This window comes from Cryptomeria japonica, chromosome 11 (assembly GCF_030272615.1).
Source record: "Cryptomeria japonica chromosome 11, Sugi_1.0, whole genome shotgun sequence".
In the NCBI taxonomy this organism is placed as follows: domain Eukaryota; kingdom Viridiplantae; phylum Streptophyta; class Pinopsida; order Cupressales; family Cupressaceae; genus Cryptomeria; species Cryptomeria japonica.
The window spans coordinates 496,763,246-496,781,376 of record NC_081415.1 but is presented as its reverse complement, the minus strand read 5'-3'; the positions used below and the strand labels follow the sequence as shown (position 1 = coordinate 496,781,376).

The following is an 18,131-nucleotide window of genomic DNA, read 5'->3' as shown; positions in this document are numbered from 1 at the left end:
CCACATTAAAAGCTCAGGCTAACTTTACACATTGAATGAAAATCATCCATCGAACAAAAGTATGAGCAAGATTTCATCAATCTAAACTTATCAATCCTTCATTCATCTAACAACTTCAAAGCAAATTACTTAAAGTAAATCTATTCTAAGTGTTGAAGAAAATATGCAATCATGCAACCATTTGGCAATAATAAGACTTCAAAACAATACTGATATTGAACTTTTATTACTCAAATAGCTCTACGCAACAATTTCATAAATCTCTCCACACTGAAATGAAATGAGAGAATGAGTTTATATAGAGTTTTTGAAAACAAATGAATGACCGAGATCAATCTAAGATCAACGGTCAAGATCAAGACAACCTAACCCTAATTAGAGTTTCCCAAAATAAAATCAATATCCAGTGCATGTGAGACACGTGGAACGAGGTACTATTTTTTAGAATTGCACGCGCTTCTCCTATTGAGAAGCAAAAAATTCAATGAACTTGGACACAATCTGATCAACCTCTTCCATTGTGACATGTGGCAGCATATTGACTCTGAATTTTAATCCTTCCAAATCATCTGCACATACAACAAAAGTGATTTCCCAATCTAATTCTTGTTTTTAGAAAGCATCTCTGATGGATAGGAGGTTCGATGCCCTAGACAAATTCTGCCTCAAGACTGGTTCAGTGGAGAAGATTTTCTGTGTCTTGGCTTTTAGATTTTCTGACTTCATATCCTTTTCTCGGATAGTTTTTATTTCAAGTACCTCTGCAGCTATAAAGTAAACCTTGTCTTGAATTCCTTTTATCTGCTCCTCTGCTCTGCTAGCATCGGCCTTTACTTTTTCCAAGACTTCATTGCGTGCAACCAATGGCCAGTGCCAACTGCTGAAATCATATGCCGCTCTTGCTTCAATCATACTTCCATCAACTAATTCTTGCTTCGACATTCCTTTCAACACTCTAAGCCAGGGGATGATTCTTTCTTGAATGTCTTGAAGATCAGTCCATGCTTCTGCCATGCTTGCAATTCTGGAGAGTAGAGAGGAAGTTTGTCCATATGTCAATGCTAACCTTAATGCAAATGTGGTTGCTTCTTTACTTATGCTTTCCATCAATGCCTTAGTCTCTTTGGCTATTATCCTTTCTTCCTTGGTATTTTCAGCGGCTTCTTGCGAATTCAAGAGCGGAAAAGCTTCTGGATTTGCTTGATCAAGTGGCTTAGTAGTCAAATGCTGAATGTAATCCCTCAGGCGCTCAACTTCCTTCTTATATTCCTTCTTTTTTCATACTTCTTTGTCCAGTCTTGTCATTATGGAAGCAACTGAATTGTCCAAATCTTTAGCTTCCCGCTTCTTGGTAGTTGGTCCCAAATTGAATGTAGTGATTTTGTGTTCATGAGAAACAATATCTTCTTTTTCCTTATCTACTTTTGGTACAACAATCTGTACTGTGCTGCATCCTGTTTTATCTCTTTGGATGGTGGAAAACCTTTTGGCTGGCTTCTTTACTGCAGTTTGGTATAACCTGGCCAAGAAATCAGCCATGTCATCTTCTTGTTCTTCTACTATTTGTGAGTTTATTTTCAACCTTTTCTTCAGCCAATCAGGAACAGTGGGCTGCTCAATGCCTTCCATTTCCTGATTGCCCTTTTCACACATGATATCTCGAAGGGCGGAAATCATTCCTTCTTGAAATTCACCTTCCTCAACATCCATTTCGTTGTCTGACTCTAGTACGTCTGTGCTAGTAGGAGATGGGGGCTGCTCGTTCTCTTTTGCATTTTCTTCATGTACCGGGGAAGGAATTTCCATCTCTGCCAATGACTAATCAATGGCCAATATATAGTTTTCATTCTTAGATGTGGCAGAACGAGATGGTTCTACCCTTTGCTTCTTCTGAGTAGGTCCTTCATTCAGAACTACCTTCCCCTTCTTTTTAGCACCTTCAATTGATTTGGCACTTTGAGTTGCTTCCTCATTTGAAGAATATCCTTCTGCTTCACCCATCAAGTCATAAGTTAAGATTATATTTCCGCGTCTTAATCTATGACACTACCGATCAACCCACCACCTGAAATATTTTATAACTGGCTGCATCAAAGTGGTCAAGTCTGCATGCTTTGGCTTTGACCATTTGATAGGAGAAAGAGGTGCATGCTCATCAAAGCCAGGCTGAATATAGTCTGCATTATCTTCCAGTTGATCAAGCACAAGAAAAGGCTCAGTCGTCCCGATCAAGCTTACTGACAGTTTGGAACATAGTCTTTTCCTGATGTCAAATTCATCTACAACATTTGCCCAAAAATCTTCTATTTCCACTCTATGTCTGAATCTTTCTCCATTGACTGATCCAATATTGCTGAGAGGATCAAAATTAGCTCTAGATCGGTAGAAGGTAAAGGGATACCATTGCATTTCTAGCTTGACACTTTCAGTTGCCTGTGCTGTCGGACAAGACTCCTCCATATTTCCAATAAAGAATGGATAGGTTATTGCTGCCTCCTGCCTTATTCTTTTGAAGCTCTGATATGTTTCAAGTTGCTTGAGAACCTCAAGTAGAACCATCTTGTTGGTTGGGTAGATTGGAAGTCGGTAAGGACGACCATCAAAACCTTGGACTCTTATGTAAGTAAATTTTGGAAACTTTATAAACCAGGATCCATACGTGCTGATCAAACTTTTGGCTTCAGGAGATAACTTTGGTGAGTTCCTCCTTGCAATGTTCTTGTGATGTACATTAGGAATGCATCATGTGCTCGATAGCTTTTCTCCTTAAGTTGTAGCTGTGGGTAACAATCATAAGATCTAAATTCACCTTCACCATTACCAACCACACCTCTACAGATCAGTCTGGAATATCTGTAAGTACTAGCCAACAAGTAGATAATGTAGGAGCTCATGTAGAATGACTTGGTCCTCTCCAAATTTATCAATTGTCCATGAAGGTTGTTGCTGATTATGCAGGACCAATTGAACATCCGGACTCCTAAGGTAATTTCATCTATGAAGTAATACATCCAGGTCTCAAATGGTGCACCCTTAGGGCTGCCCATTACTTTATTCAGCAATAAGATAATGTCACCATATTCTTCCTTTAAGTATGGGCGTAGTAGGACCTTTGGCACTTTCCCTTGGGGTCTTTTCTTTTCCAACCATGATTTGTTAACATTTGCCGCACACAGTTCAGACTGGTGTCATAAATCTTTTGGGTATCTTCTTTGGTCTTGTAGGAGGTTTTATTGTAGTTCGGAATTTCAAATGTTTGTTGAATGGACAACTATGAAAGATTAGCTAAAATTCTCCCATCAGGTGCAATGATCTCTCTTGACTATGTATTGTAGTGTCTAGCACACTCAACCATCAACTCAGCACATTGTTTAGCTAGAGGAAATCCAGCTGCTTGGATGATGCCATTTCTCATCATTCGGCAAGCAATGAGTGTTGGCAGGTGTCCGTCATGACCGTACATTCTTTTTTTGAATTCTTCTAAATCCACGTGTCCAAGGTCAGTGTCTGTGATATTCTTCCATTTAAATTTGATCTTGGATTTTGGCTGTACTTCCTTACTGGCAAACTTCATTGGTGCTTTTCTGGAAGGTGCTCCTTTGGTGGTCGTTAATTTGCAAAACACATAAAAATTCAATATTATTTTCAAGATTTTAAGTCTGATTTTTGATCTTTTATCTGAAAATTTCACTTTCAGCGTGTAAAAAGGTTAAATTTTTGCAAAAGAAACAGACTGAAAGTGAAGGGTTTGGCCAAGAAATTGATAAAATTGAGAGAAATTTGACAGAATAATAGAAGTATTCAGTCAATTTCAAATTTGTGTTTTTGAAATTGATCTTTGTGACTGAAATTCACCCTCAATTCTGAAAATCTGTCTTAAAATCGGAAAAAAGCACTTAATTTCTTGACTTCAACACTTAGAAAAAAAATTCACTTCTTCAAAATTCCTCTTCAAAAATCAATTTCCTAAAAAATCTGAGATAAAACTTCTTCTCAATTGCTCTCCAAATTCTCAACCAGAATAATGAATTTGAAAGTGATTGGTTAAAAACATAGAGTTTAAGGTTTTAAAACTTAGAAGCTTCTTGTTTGTATTTTTTTTTTTTTTTAAATTTTTAATATTGTTTTTGTGTTTTATATGTTTTAAATCTTTCCAAAATGGAAAGTTTTATTTCTCTCTCAAATTCATCCTTAAGTAAGGAATCTTCTAGAACTTTCTTTTAATTTCCAAATTCTTGAATTTTTGAAAATATTTCTAAATTGTTATCCCTTCAAAAATAATTCTGTGTTAGAAAATAATTAAAAATATTCATGTGTCAAATTTTATTTTCCAACCCATTCGTTGATGCACCCCTGATTTCATTTGCAATTTTCCTCAAATTTGTATTTTCTTTACCCATTTTTCTTTCTTCATCATGGCAAGTTAATTTTAATGTCTAATCTCTAGGTCTTGGGCGATTTTTTTTTTTGTCTGGCTTAGGCATCTTCACATATTCCATTTAAGCCTAGGTAAATTTGGAATGCCAATGTGATTTTATTTTTTTCTTGTACTTGATCAAATTTCTAAGATGTTTGGACAATCTTCCTTGGGCAATTTTTATCTTCCTTTAGGCAAATTTTCATGTCTTCTTGGTCTTTGCCACGTCTTGGCAATACCTTTCATCTTCTCTTTAGCCTAGGCGGACTTTGTGTCTTAGCCAACTTGGTCTTGTTTTATTTCACCATGTCTAGGCGGACTTGGCTTCATCTTTGACAAGGCGGACTTTATCATGTCTTAGGCAAGGCAAACTTCACTTTTTGTTGCACATCTCTTTCATGGACGAACTTCATGTGCCTTATGCCAAGGCGGACTTGATACTTCCTTTGCCATGCCACAACTTCTTTTTAAGAGGGCAGACTTGGAGGCTCCTTGGACATGTTAATGTAGGGTGGACTTTGAAGTTGCTTAGACAATTCTTTTCATTCTTCTTTCCTAACAATTCTCTTTGGCAAATTTTGATAGGCTTGCTTCATTCATTCATGTCTTGCTTTCTCCATGGCGGACTTGGAAGAGTCTTAGCCAACTTTCCTTGCTTAAGTTGGACTTGCTTGGTCTTTGACATGCTTCCTATGCTTTGGTAGAGTTGGAATGTCCTTGGACATCTTCCGCATGCCATGGTCGGACTTGGACAATCTCTTCCCTTGCTCTTCCTTAGGCAGATTTGTAATGTGTTTGTACATCATCTCTCTTCCAATCTTTGTCTTACCTTTTACCATCCAACCTAGGCAGACTTTGTGGCTTGTGCCACACACTTTATGCTTTCTTTTACTTAGGCGGACTTTGAAGAAGTCTTGACATGTCCATGGGGCGGACTTGGAAGACATGATGCCAACTTTGTCTTGTTTTAGGAGGGACGTACTTGAGCTTCTTCTTGCCATGTTTACCAACCACTTGTATTGGGCGAACTTCATGGATGTCCTGCTATTCTTCTCCACCATACTTATTCAAATCGTCATGTTCATCTTCCTTTGGTGGATTTGCTTCTTGCTTAGGGAATTTTCCTTGACACAACCAAATTTTGAAATTTTATTCCCCAAGGTATCAACACTTAGCCAATTTTTTGAATTTTTTCCTCTCCAAGGTATCAACACCTAGCCAATTTTTTAAATTTTTTCCTCCCCAAGGTGTCAACACTTAGCCAATTGTTTTGAATTTTTTCCTAACCAAAGGTAGGAGTTTGACGAACCTTTGCCATGGGTTACTTGACTGAAGGTAGGAGTTTGTTAGTGCTTGGGCAAGTTTTCTTGTGCAGGAGGTAGACTTTGGAGAGTCTTTGCCAAGGGCGGACTTGGAGGGTCCTTGGACAGGGCGGACTTGGCATGTGCTTGGATAATCCTCCAAGGCAGACTTTATGTGTCTCATGCCAAGGCGGACTTCACTTTTCCTTGGTTAAGGCGAGGTTGGAAGAAGCTTGGACATGCTTCCACTTTGCTTTGCCATCTTCAATTTAACCTTGGCGAACTTTGTCTTCCATTAGCCATCCTTGGCTTGGGCAGAGTTTGAAGATGTTTGGACAAGTCTCCTTATGCCTTGGGCGAACTTTCATCTTCATGACACCTTTTCTCCAAAACATCTTCATTCAAGTTGTCATGTCCATCTTTGACCTGTCGTGTTCATACCTGGATCATTTGGAACAAAAACCCTAATTAGGGTTCTGCCTTGCTTTTTGCACTTAAAAACATGATTTTTCAAAATGGGCACTGATCAAATGGCTAATCTTCTGGAACAAAACCCTAATTATTGTTTCCATCTGCTTTTTATCCTTAGAGACCAAATTTTTCAATTCTGAGAACATGGGTAGCAATAATATGGCTCGAGGGTCAAAACCCTAATCCCGAAAAAAGTTAAAAAAACAAAACCTTGCTTTTTGCACTTGGAGGCAAAATTTTTCGAATATGAAGACATGGGCAATAATAATATGACTTGAAGATCAAAACCCTAATTCCAAAAAAAGGAGAAAAACAAAGCCCTGCTTTTTACACTTAGAGGCAAAATTTTCCGAATTTGACAAAATGGGCAATGATCAAATGACCTGAAGAACAAAACCCAGGTTCTACTTTCAAAAAAGCAAAAAAAAGCCAAAAAAGTGAAAAAAGATTTTTTTTATAAAAATAGAAAGTTCCTCGTCCTTCAGACCTTCTAAGAGCTTTGACAACGTTCAAACATGATTCAGAGTATGATCTCTCAACTTAGCTCAGGATAACCTCAAAAACTCAAACTCAAAACTCTAAAGAAAATGGACTTATGAAACTGCAGAGCTAGGACAAAACCCTAAAAAGCGAAAACAGGGGGTCCCCATCTGTGATGTGGTGATGTGTGAAATGGGTCACAACACGTCCCAATTAAAAATGTTATCCACAAATTAAATATTAATCTAAGAGTTTTAGTACGACGACCTTGCTCCTAAATAAAGTCACCTCAATATCATTTAATTCATTTCATCAAAGCCTTAATATTTCTCTCTTCAAATCTTTTATTCTGAAAATTAAATCAATACTTCTGAAATTTGCCATCACAAATTTCAGCAACAATGAAACCCTATTGTGAATTTTGAAGTAAATACACTCCTATTGGCTGAATGAGTTTTCGATTTCGTGCAATTGACCCCAAAACCAAGAGTTTTTGTCCTAGGGCTGGTTGAGCTTGCAAACGCAGGCCCTCCAAAATAACATAATAAGTCAATGGTATCCAAAATGACTTGCCTTCATCTCTTTTTAAAGCCCTAGAAGAATATGATTTAACCTCATTTGAAGCTTAAAGAAGAATCACTTAAAAAGTGTTTTAATAAAATGACTTTATAATATTGATTTTATTTTCACTTAAGTAGCGTAATTAAATTAATTAAATGGATTAATCCTTAAGATTTACTTTGTTGGGACAACTTTAAAATAATTAATTGAATTTTATCAGTGTTCCACGACCGTTGGGGACGAGGAAACGGGAGGACGCAGGGACGGGCTTTGGGGACAGGGGGACAAAGGGAAAAAGTTTTGGGGATGGGTTTTGGGGACGGGGGGACTTGGGCCTGGGAGGGGTAAATGCGTTTCCGTGGAACACTAAATTTTATTCTCACCTCCTATCTTAGCCAATGGGAACAAAAATAGGCTCGATGACTTTGTTGGATGACCACTCCGAAAAGGGGACCATGGCTAAGGAAGAAATCATTGAGCAAGAGCTAAAGGAAATGTTCATGAAGAGAGAAGGAAGGGCATAATAAAAAATACAAGACATTGAAAAGGCAAGGACCATCGAGCAAGAACAAAAGGAATGAACAATGCAAGTTGAATGTAAGGATCCGCTAACAAAAAAGGTCTTTGATGATTTCTAATAAACAAAACATATGTCTTCATGAAGACAATGAGAATTAGGCATTGCTAGCCGAATAGTAAGTTTCCATGATTGTAAAAGATGTTCCAGTAATTTCTAATGGTGTTCATGAATCACCTCTCAAGCTTTGTAAAACTCCAATATCATGATAGCTAATGAGTCACAAAGGGGTCAAATGTCTCATTTGCAAGTCACGAATTAGTATCTGCAATGATGAAGCATTTATCATCAACAAGGTATGATTCAACATCATGCATTGAACCCATAGAAAGGCATGCCAAAACAATCGGCTTCTTTTTTGCTTGTTTGTTTGATTGATCCTTTTATCCATTGGTACCTCAAAAGACTAGATTAAATTGTGCTAGAAGGACTAACCAAAAGTCAAATTTTTAATTGGTCCATAAATACATGTGTGAGCCTTGTGGAGGAACCAAAAGATGTATCATGGAGTGCATGAATTATATGATATGCTCAGATTAACTACAATTAACCTTAAAATGCATGGGTCAAATGCAATGTCCAAGGCTTGTCACCTCGCTTTTGACAGTGCTGTCAATACAAGTGATAGTGGAGCAACTCAAAAACAAGCTAAGCATATTCATACATATACCATCTTGGTTGGATTCACATCATAGGCACCATCAACAATTGTATTGGTGAGATTCCTTCCATTGATCTCCATATTCACCACTTTAGGTTTCTTTGTCATGTTAAATGTCAATGGCATTGAATTCAATCACTTGGTTGCCCGTCAATGGAGATTTGGCTATTGGGTCTTCATTCCCACTAGACTCCACATGGATTGTAGCATTTTTAGTCTCATTGTTTCACTATTACGATAGTTTGAAGTACTTGCCTTGTAATATTTGTATTAAATTGTAAATGATTTGTTACTGTACTTGCATTTGCATTTGAGTGGTGTTGTTAGTTAGCCATAGCATTCTCCACTTTGTCCCTTGCTTCATGAAGCCCTTCTTTTTCTATATGTGGGTCTTAGTATACAACTTTCTTTGTTTGGGTTTGAATAACAACCATTACTTCATTAAGTCTTACTTCAATCACATTGACACTAGCCTCTTGCTTTGGACATTCAACGTCTTCGAGGTCTCCAAGTCTCCATCGTTTGCACAATAGTTGCAATTTGGCCTACTTATGTTGGTAGTTTCTCAGAAAGTAGCACCATTCATTGCATTGTTGGCATTGTATGATTGAGCATCCTTTAGGATCGTATTGTATTTGATTTCGACCTACTCCTTGATTTTGATAATTTGGAGATGCATTTTGTGGCTTTGGTGGGGCGGACTGCTCTCCCTGTGTTACTGTACTTGCATTTGCATTTGAGTGGTGTTGTTAGTTAGCCATAGCATTCTCCACTTTGTCCCTTGCTTTACGAAGCCCTTCTTTTTCTATATGTGGGTCTCAGTATACAACTTTCTTTGTTTGGGTTTGAATAACAACCATTACTTCATTAAGTCTTACTTCAATCACATTGACACTGGCCTCTTGCTTTGGACATTCAATGTCTTCAAGGTCTCCAAGTCTCCATCGTTTGCACAATAGTTGCAATTTGGCCTACTTATGTTGGTAGTTTCTCAGAAAGTAGCACCATTCATTGCATTGTTGGCATTGTATGATTGAGCATCCTTTAGGATCGTATTGTATTTGATTTCGACCTCCTCCTTGATTTTGATAATTTGGAGATGCATTTTGTGGCTTTGGTGGGGTGGACTGCTCTCCCTGTGTAAAGAGTACATGTATACCGCTGGTCTTCAAATTATATAGGCACTCTTTGGTGTGACCCACAAAACATTTTTCTAGTATAGATACCTTTGGTGTGACCTTCACTTTTGCGCTTGTAGACAATAGTTCATTAGTTCTTTGCTGGTTTCTTTCTTTGCCTTCAATTCTTTCACTATTTGGCACATGTCCCTCAGAGTGCTTGTATCGTTCCTAATTCATCGTCACTATCGTAATCTGTATTTCAATCTTCCTTTGTTTTTCTTTTACTAGGGGTAGAAATTTTGTCTACCCTTTTTCTATCCATTGCTCGATTGTAGGATTTTTTATAGGAAGAGGGTGGTATTACATATTTTTTCCTTAATGATAGAAGTTGACCTTGGATGAACCATCTTTTCTTGAGACGGTTGATTGGTTCTTTTTCTAACTTTACAAGCAATTCTTTAAGTCTATGATTATAAGCTTGTGCATTTTCATTCTTACCTTGTTTTGTATTGTAAGTTTTTGCTTCTATTTTGTTATCAGTACAAAGCAACATAAACTCTTCTTGGAAGGCCTTTTATAATTTCTCCCATGTGTTTTGAGAGGCTTGGTCAATTGTTACGCCTTGCAAGGTGGTTGGAAAAGATTGTAGATAACTTGTCTTATCATCTTGCCCATTTGCTATCCAAATTCTTTCACAATTCTTTCTAGTGCCTCATAGGATCCTTTGCTCTATGGCCTATAAACTTGGGTAACTTTTGCTTTTCTATACTAGAGCTTACCATAGGTTTGTTGTGATGCAAACCTAGCACCCAAAACATGCTTTCTAGGAAGTTTTGATTTGAATGTTCTAGTGCTTCTTTTGTGATATTAGCCATGTAGGAATCCTCTACTCTTTCCTCAGCTTGAGCTTTTTGTACGCTTGTTTTGCCTTCAAATTTCCTTCTATACACCCCTGTATTGGCTTCTACTCCTTCAATAGACAACCTTTTGATCCTTGAAGGTTGCTCTTGTACACTTCCATGAAGGAATTTGACTGCATCACCCAATTTACCTTGTCTAGAGAAGGTTGTCTTGATTTTACCACTTGCTTGGAAAGATCAACCCACACTTCGTCGCTTGGTGGTAAGTGCTTGGCTATCTCCTCCCACTCTCCCTTTGTACATTGTCTAGCAATAGAAATGTTTTTGTTTCTCCTACTTCGACTCATTTTGGCTTAGACTTCTTGCTTGGGATGAGCTTTGACTTTCTTTGGTTCTTTCTTGTAGTCTTCTTCTCCATTTTTTTTCCTTTTGATCTTTAATGATAATTTGACCCTTTGGTCTTAATCACCATGTGGTCTCTTCTTGCCCTTTATTAAGGTGGGAGGGCACAAATCTCTCAAATATGTCTCAATTTCTTTCAAGGGAATGGTGCCAATGTTTACTCTCCTACCTGATAAAATGAACACTTGAAATAATAAATATTAAATATAACTACTAATGGAAGAGTAAAAGTATATCTTTATTCACACATGAAGTTATTACTGAAGTAGACTAGAGATGGTCAGTCAAGGATCAACATCAATCCAAGTAGATCATATTGCTTTTGTTTATACAAAATCTTTTTGAAGGACCCAACAATTGCCAAGAGGAACACAACCATCAACTAATTCTCATAACCACCCGAAGTTGACAAACAATTAATAAATAGCTGGATAAATCATATTATTCAATTTTCAAACATGCTAATAGGCACTATACACTAAATACAACATTTGCCAATGTGGTAACATTGTTCTTTTGTACACAAATGTAATTCATAGATTTTTTCCCCAACTAGCACATGTATTGTACTTGAGGATGGCAGCAATAATTTCTGTTAAAAATCTGAAACAGACGAATAACCAAGATCATTCTATGGGAGAGATAAGCTACAAAATTGTATATGAAATAAAGCAATCACAGACCCATGATTTCAAGAGATGTGCAAATGTCAAGATGACAAGATTGCAGTAGGAGCTTAAAGAAAAGCTGCAAAAGAATGACTGCATGCAACATTGTACATGTATGCTGAATTATGCAACATGAATCTAGAATGCCATATACAAGCCAGGTAGTGAGTTTATATTGAACTAGGGAGAGGATAGAGGTGGCAAATCTAACCAATAGGGTGTGACCACCAAATAGTCTAAAAATTGTTAATGCTCTACCTTTTAAGGGTGGTGACACCTCAACACCTTATCTTATCTTGTAGGTATTAATTAATTAGACTCACTTTATTAACCTAAGCAAGCTTAGTAAATGTGTAGAAAAAACCTAGGACTAATGGAAAATAAATATCCCACTAGAAAAACAAAAACCTACACTAATAATTTCTAATTATAAATCTTCTCTCTTCAGCATTTTTTTTAGCTTCGACAAGCTATGTACTATTCATATGTAATGAACAATGGGGAAGATTAACTTTGGACCACACAACTATTAAAGTAATATTGTAATATTTAGCTTATAATGGCCCTTTACGTTGTTTAATTAGTTTTTAGTTGTGATGCCCCCAATCTGACATTATATAAATAGTGACCTAGTCGCATTAAATTGTTTTACAATGTGTAAGACTTCACAATTTCATTAATCGAAAAATTTGCTATAATCCTCTATCTTCAGCAAGTCAAAAATATTGCAGGAGGCGTTTAATTATAACCCTCAATGTAAAATCTTACTTTACACGTCAATTGATTTAGTGAGGAGAAGTCGGGTCATGAGAATTAGTTAAGAGGCATCATTGAAAACACAATTTGCAAAGGGGCATCGTTCAGCAAGAAGAGATGCCTCTTCTAAGGACAGTTGTAACCGAATGATAAGAATATGACCCTCCACCACAGATGGAGAGGTATAAAGGATCAACTAAGCATTCAAAGGAGGGGATCGAGGAGGAGCAGATCTGATATAGGATAATCGGATTCAGGCATACAGAGATTTAGTAATTACAATTGTGATTTGATATAAAATAATAATTATTATGGTAGGCTGCATAATGAACCCTATGTATAATTAGTCATATATGAAGAGTGTGTAACCATGATAGGGATAGTAAGGGAATACAAGGAGGGGAATCGGTTATGTGGTCCTCTTCTAAGCACACCACCTCTTGGTGGTGATGAATAGCCCCGTAAGACCAAGGGGGTGCAAGGAGTGCCCCACACTTGGGCTTAGAAGGGAAGGATGTTCTGGACACCCTATTGTAGTTCCTCAAACCTCAGCCACGGTTGACCATTAGATTAAGGAACTCCAATCATAAGGAGGAGAATAAGGGTGACAAGAAGAGGGGAACGGCTAGGGGATTCTTCACTGGGTACAGCCCCTCATTTGGATGGCAAAGGGCCACATGATGGCCAAGAGGGATGGTATATCCTCTCTTGGGTGTAGGGTAGAGGATCGTTTAAGGTACCCTAGTATGCCCCTTATCCTTTGCTGTCCTATGGTTGAATTCCATCGTTAAATTAGATATATCTTATGATTAATTAATGTTTCAAACAGTAGTAGGAAAGATCTGTGCGTTTGATTTATAATAATGTTTCTAATAAGGAAGATCTATTTTATGGATTATGCTTGAATAATTTCCTAACATGTTTGTAGATTCTCAACTAGGTAAATGATGTTGCTTACTCTATTCCAATTCTTATTTTACTTGGAATTGTGATTTTAGGGCAATCGCTAGGGCATTTACAAAAGGGGACATTACATTAGTAACCTTCTATTCTATAAGTCAGTTAGTATTTAGAATCTTTCTATTCTGTCTTTAGTTCTCAATTGTTTCCTTTATGGAAAGATCTTTTGTAATTGCTTATATACGGAGCATTCCTCTCCTTCGTTAATAACAATCAATTATTATTTCATGGTATTAGAGCATAAGTTCTTTTTTTGGCAAATTTTTTAATAAAAAAGTTTGTGGTCCATTACCTAGAAATTGATTGGTTTTTTTAATAACAAAAATCATGGGACTTTTTTGGCAGATTTTTCATAGAATAAAATTTGTGGGTTTTTTTTGTTGGAGATTGAGGTTTTTTACCAGCAAAGTTTTTGATAAAAATCGTGGTTTTCTGGTTCGTGTTTTCTGGTCAAGGGTTTTTCTGGGCTGTTTCTCAACTACAATCTGTGAAGGGTTTCAGGACTGAGTTTGGGTATCAGTTTTTTGCAGCGTTTTGAGGTCATGCCTAGGGTTTCTAGGGTGAACGAGGTTCTTGCAAAAGTATTGAGTTTTTGCGCAATTTTTTACAAAATTGTGGATGTTGCTGTTTTTCTCCAAAGCAGTCGAGGGTTTTTTGACCTGGTTTTTTTGATGATTTTTTGGCAGAATCTTGGATTTTTAGAATTGTGAAGGTTTAGAATGATTTTCTAGAAAATCATGTGTATTCAGAATTTTCGCAATTTTATATAAACAAATTGTGGGTTTCAGTTTTTTTTCCATTTTTTATCAACAAAAATCGAGAGTATTTGAGAAACTGATTTTTATCTCGTCAGAGGAGGAGGAGTCATCCTTCTATATGCATTCATGGCCAAAAAACCAACAGATAATGACAAGTCTTTTGCATGGTAGTTAGTAGAATGAACATTAAGGGAGGGTTTTAAAGTAATATTGTAATATTTAGCTTATAATGGTCATTTATGTCGTTTAGTTAGTTTTTAGTAACTTTCTATTCTGTAAGTCAGTTAGTATTTAGAATCTTTCTATTATGTCTTTAGTTTTCGATGGTTTCCATTATGGAAAGAGTAATTGCTTATATAAGGAGTATTCCTCTGCTTTGTTAATAACAATCATTTATTATTTCAAATTTTCAACAACAATTTCTCCGGATCAGCATTCATTGTTAATTGACATATCTGGATCCTTAATTTCCTATTTTATTGCATCATTCTTTTTAGTTGTTTTTTGAAATTTTTGAGGCATGTTCTGCATAATTTGTGATTTTCATACTGAGAGGACAAGCAGACTTAAATTCTGGAACATTGCAAAGATATTTTATGGTGTTGATCAATTTATGTCTTGCAACATATGTTAATTTATCATCCATGAAAAATAGCATAATTTCTTGAATATTGGAAATAAATTTGCAGAGAAATAATGTAGGGACTTGGGCTGGAGGTAGTCAAAGTAGCATGTCTGCATCTGTTTCAGCACTCGGCGATAGTGGCTGGTTAATGCATATTCATAGCGTTTTAGCTGGTTCTGCATGGATTGCTGCACTTGTTGCTGTTGAAGCTGCTTCAGTGCTTGTTCATTGCAGGTTTATATTGTTGCTTCCAAATTAGTGAGATATTTATTATTAATGTTAATATCTTACTGGAAGGGATTTAAAGTCCGTATTCATTTTCTTTTAATAGATTAGTAGTGGTGGACATATTGAGTCAGATGTTCCTTTTTCACTGTTTAAAACTCTCAAACTCTGAGTAGGTTGATTTTTTTTCTTTTCTTTTCATATCAGTTGTCGTCTAGAATCTTTGAAAGAAATTTGATAATTTTGCATGTCGTTGTAAATAGGCTTAGTTTATATTTTCCCTCTTGTTTTGTCCTTCACTTCCTTTTCTTCTAATTATATGTCTTACAAATTTTTGTAACACACTTGCAATGTAAAATACAGTTGCAATGTCATGTGACACAATTGGATTTTCAAAATTAGCTTTTGTAATTTTGTGATAAATATTTATAGCATAATAAAATGTACAGTTTACTCTGACCCGTTGTACTTGTTTCCCATCATGGCAATCCCATCTCAGAGCTGTGTATGTTGAAGTTGGCAAACTTCATCTGATGTACGGTCATGTCTACCAGAAGTGTCCTAAATTTTTTGGAAACTTCCGATAGAAGTTATATGACTATGTCATAAATTACATTGATGTTTTCTCTTATGCTAAAAAATGGTTTAAGAGAAACAAAAGAACAAGTAAAATTATAAATTGGCATGCATTTGATTGATTTTAGAATGAAACTTGCAATTTTTTGAAACAGAAAATTCTCATTAAATGCCAAATTGTTACTAGTAAGAGCAAAAAAAATTAAGGTTTAATATGTTAATGCATAATGATGCTTTATCAATTAATTGAAAGGGGTTGGAGGACTACTCTTTGTCAGTAGTTTGTTGTGATATAAATATATTATTGCTTGTTTCACATTTGCAATTTTCTTGTAACTAATGAAAATACACAAAAAAGGAATCCTATATAGTCATCAGCTTCTGCAAACAGAGCTTCAATACTATGCAACCATTGTCAACGATATGAGTAAAAAAGGACTAACACACAATGAGTTCTAGGAGTGATAATTATTTTGGACATTTCCAAGTTTGTGATTTTGAAAACTATGAAATAGGGTTATTGCTTATGGTTATATATGGAGGACAAGGTTCTACAACTTAAATTTTATTTTGAGAGCTCTTGAATCACATGTTTCCTAATATCTTCTGGCCTTCCATGTATCATAAAAGTTTGAATTTTTTTTTGTATTAAGGATAGTGAGTAAAACAGAATATATTAATCCTGCACTAGTTAATGACAGAACATATAAGGATACAGCAGTTGCCAGTTCAGTATCACACTGTTTTGACCACACAGCGTCCCAGCAAAAATAATATAGACCATACAATCTACAGGAGTTGCCAGTTATTATCATATTGTTTTGACTATGCAAGGTCATTATCTATGCACTAACAATATCATACTATATCTATTACTTCATAATCCTGTCTATCTACTATGAGTATTACAAAAGAGCAGTTTGTCTTGAGTGGTAAAACTGTCGATGAAGCCTGACTGACCATCCATTTGAAAGTAATTTCATTCATTATATCCAAATACAAAATTTAATCAAAACTAAGACGCAACTCTTCCATCAATTCCTACTGTCATTGAAGTCATCGAAGTCATTCCAACCAAGGGGAGGGTCAATATCTGATATATTATCATTTGTCCTCACAACTTCAACTTTGAAGTCTTCTCCATTATTGTATTGGAAATTTGTTCCAAGGTTGTCCCCCCTTGGAATCCTAGGTCTTTCTTCAATACCTCTACTGAAAATTTCTTGTTATATTTCCTTTGGAACTCTAGATATCCTCTCATGAAGGGGATATTATCTAACTTGTTAAATGACTAGTGCTGTCCATTTTTTATTTCCACTTTATTGACCTCTAGTGTACCCTCTTTCAGCAATTTAACGAACTTGTCTTTGGATACCTCCATTGTCAAGGTGACCTGCATAGAAACATCAAATAACATGAGTCTTTTGAAAGAATCGGTAAGTGTTCTTTTAGTGCCTTGGAATTTTTCCTCATTTCAAGGCTTCTAGATGAACCAGCAAGCCAAAAAAAAATTACATAATCTATTTAAACCATTATAGAACCAGCAAGAATTTCATTCCACCTAATCCTACCTCTAGCACCCCAACCTTCCATATCAGCACACAATCAATTTCAAATTTCTCTAGCGAAAAAACATGCAAAAAAAAATGCGTTTAACAGTTTCAGGTTTCTTGGAAAGATGACATACATTTACACTTAAAGATGGCACATTATAGGGTAGTTTCTGAAGAATAAACAGCCATTTGAAACAAGCCTTTTTAGGCTCTAGCACATTTGCCCATAAACAAGTAAACATAAAAGACCACTGTTTATTAGATAGATTAATACTCCAGATATTGTTAAGGTATGAAGTCAGGCACTCAGTGATATCCAATATTTTGTATACATTTTTAGCTTTCACATTCTGAAAATTAGAGCCATCATCCTATCAAAGAGAGTCAACAATATCGGTATCAGGAGCACATAACACAGGAAAATGGACACTTTTGCATGTCTCCTGAGAGTAGAGTAAGTCCTCCAATTGGATGGAGGTAAATCAAAGTTTGTACTAAGTGAAGCTCAAGTTCTCAAGTGGCCATTACATAAGACATCCTTGAAACATTTGTTAGTTGATACCCTTCATAGACCAAGATTTTGCAGAACATCCTTGTAATAGAGCAAGGGGTTTCCCATTGTGCTCTAGGTTCCACCAAACTGATCTAGAGTGTAATGTCTCCACTTTTGAAATAGAATTCAATGGTAAATATTAATAATAAAATTAAAATTCAAAAGAATAAAAATAAAATTAAAATGAAAATATAAAAAGAATATAATTAAAAATTTAATGAAGTTAATGAATGGTCAAAATGTATGAAATGATAAGTTGTGACTCTCCCAAATATGAGGTTTAAAAGGGAGAAGAGAACTCATTTGAAGGGGGGAATAATTTGGGAATCAGAAGTGCAGATCTGATTTAAATAAGAAATGCAGATCTGATTTAAATAAGAAATGCAGATCTGATTGTGAAAGGTTGTGTCCCTTTTAAACGGCAGAAATAAAGAAGAGTTCACCTGTTGCACTCTTTCAAAAGGTGCTAATGGTGAAAGTATGTGTCTTTTGCCAAAAGGCATACATGGTGAGGAGATGTGAACTCTCCGTCATATTGAGAGATATAAAGGAAAGGAATCAAAGCATCTAGATGACATCACCATCGATCAAATCAGATCAGAACTG

General features: G+C 36.0%; 1 protein-coding gene across 3 annotated transcripts in view; it reads left to right on the top strand.

Annotated features, from left to right (window-relative positions):
- Positions 1 to 18,131, top strand: part of LOC131068319 (phosphatidylinositol-3-phosphatase myotubularin-1) — a 282,751-nt gene that overhangs the window by 109,743 nt on the left and 154,877 nt on the right. For all 3 annotated transcript variants that reach the window (XM_058003489.2, XM_058003488.2, XM_058003490.2), the window contains exon 13: positions 14,683 to 14,852. In XM_058003489.2, coding sequence (XP_057859472.2) covers positions 14,683 to 14,852 — 170 coding nt within the window. The remainder of the gene's footprint in view (positions 1 to 14,682; positions 14,853 to 18,131) is intronic.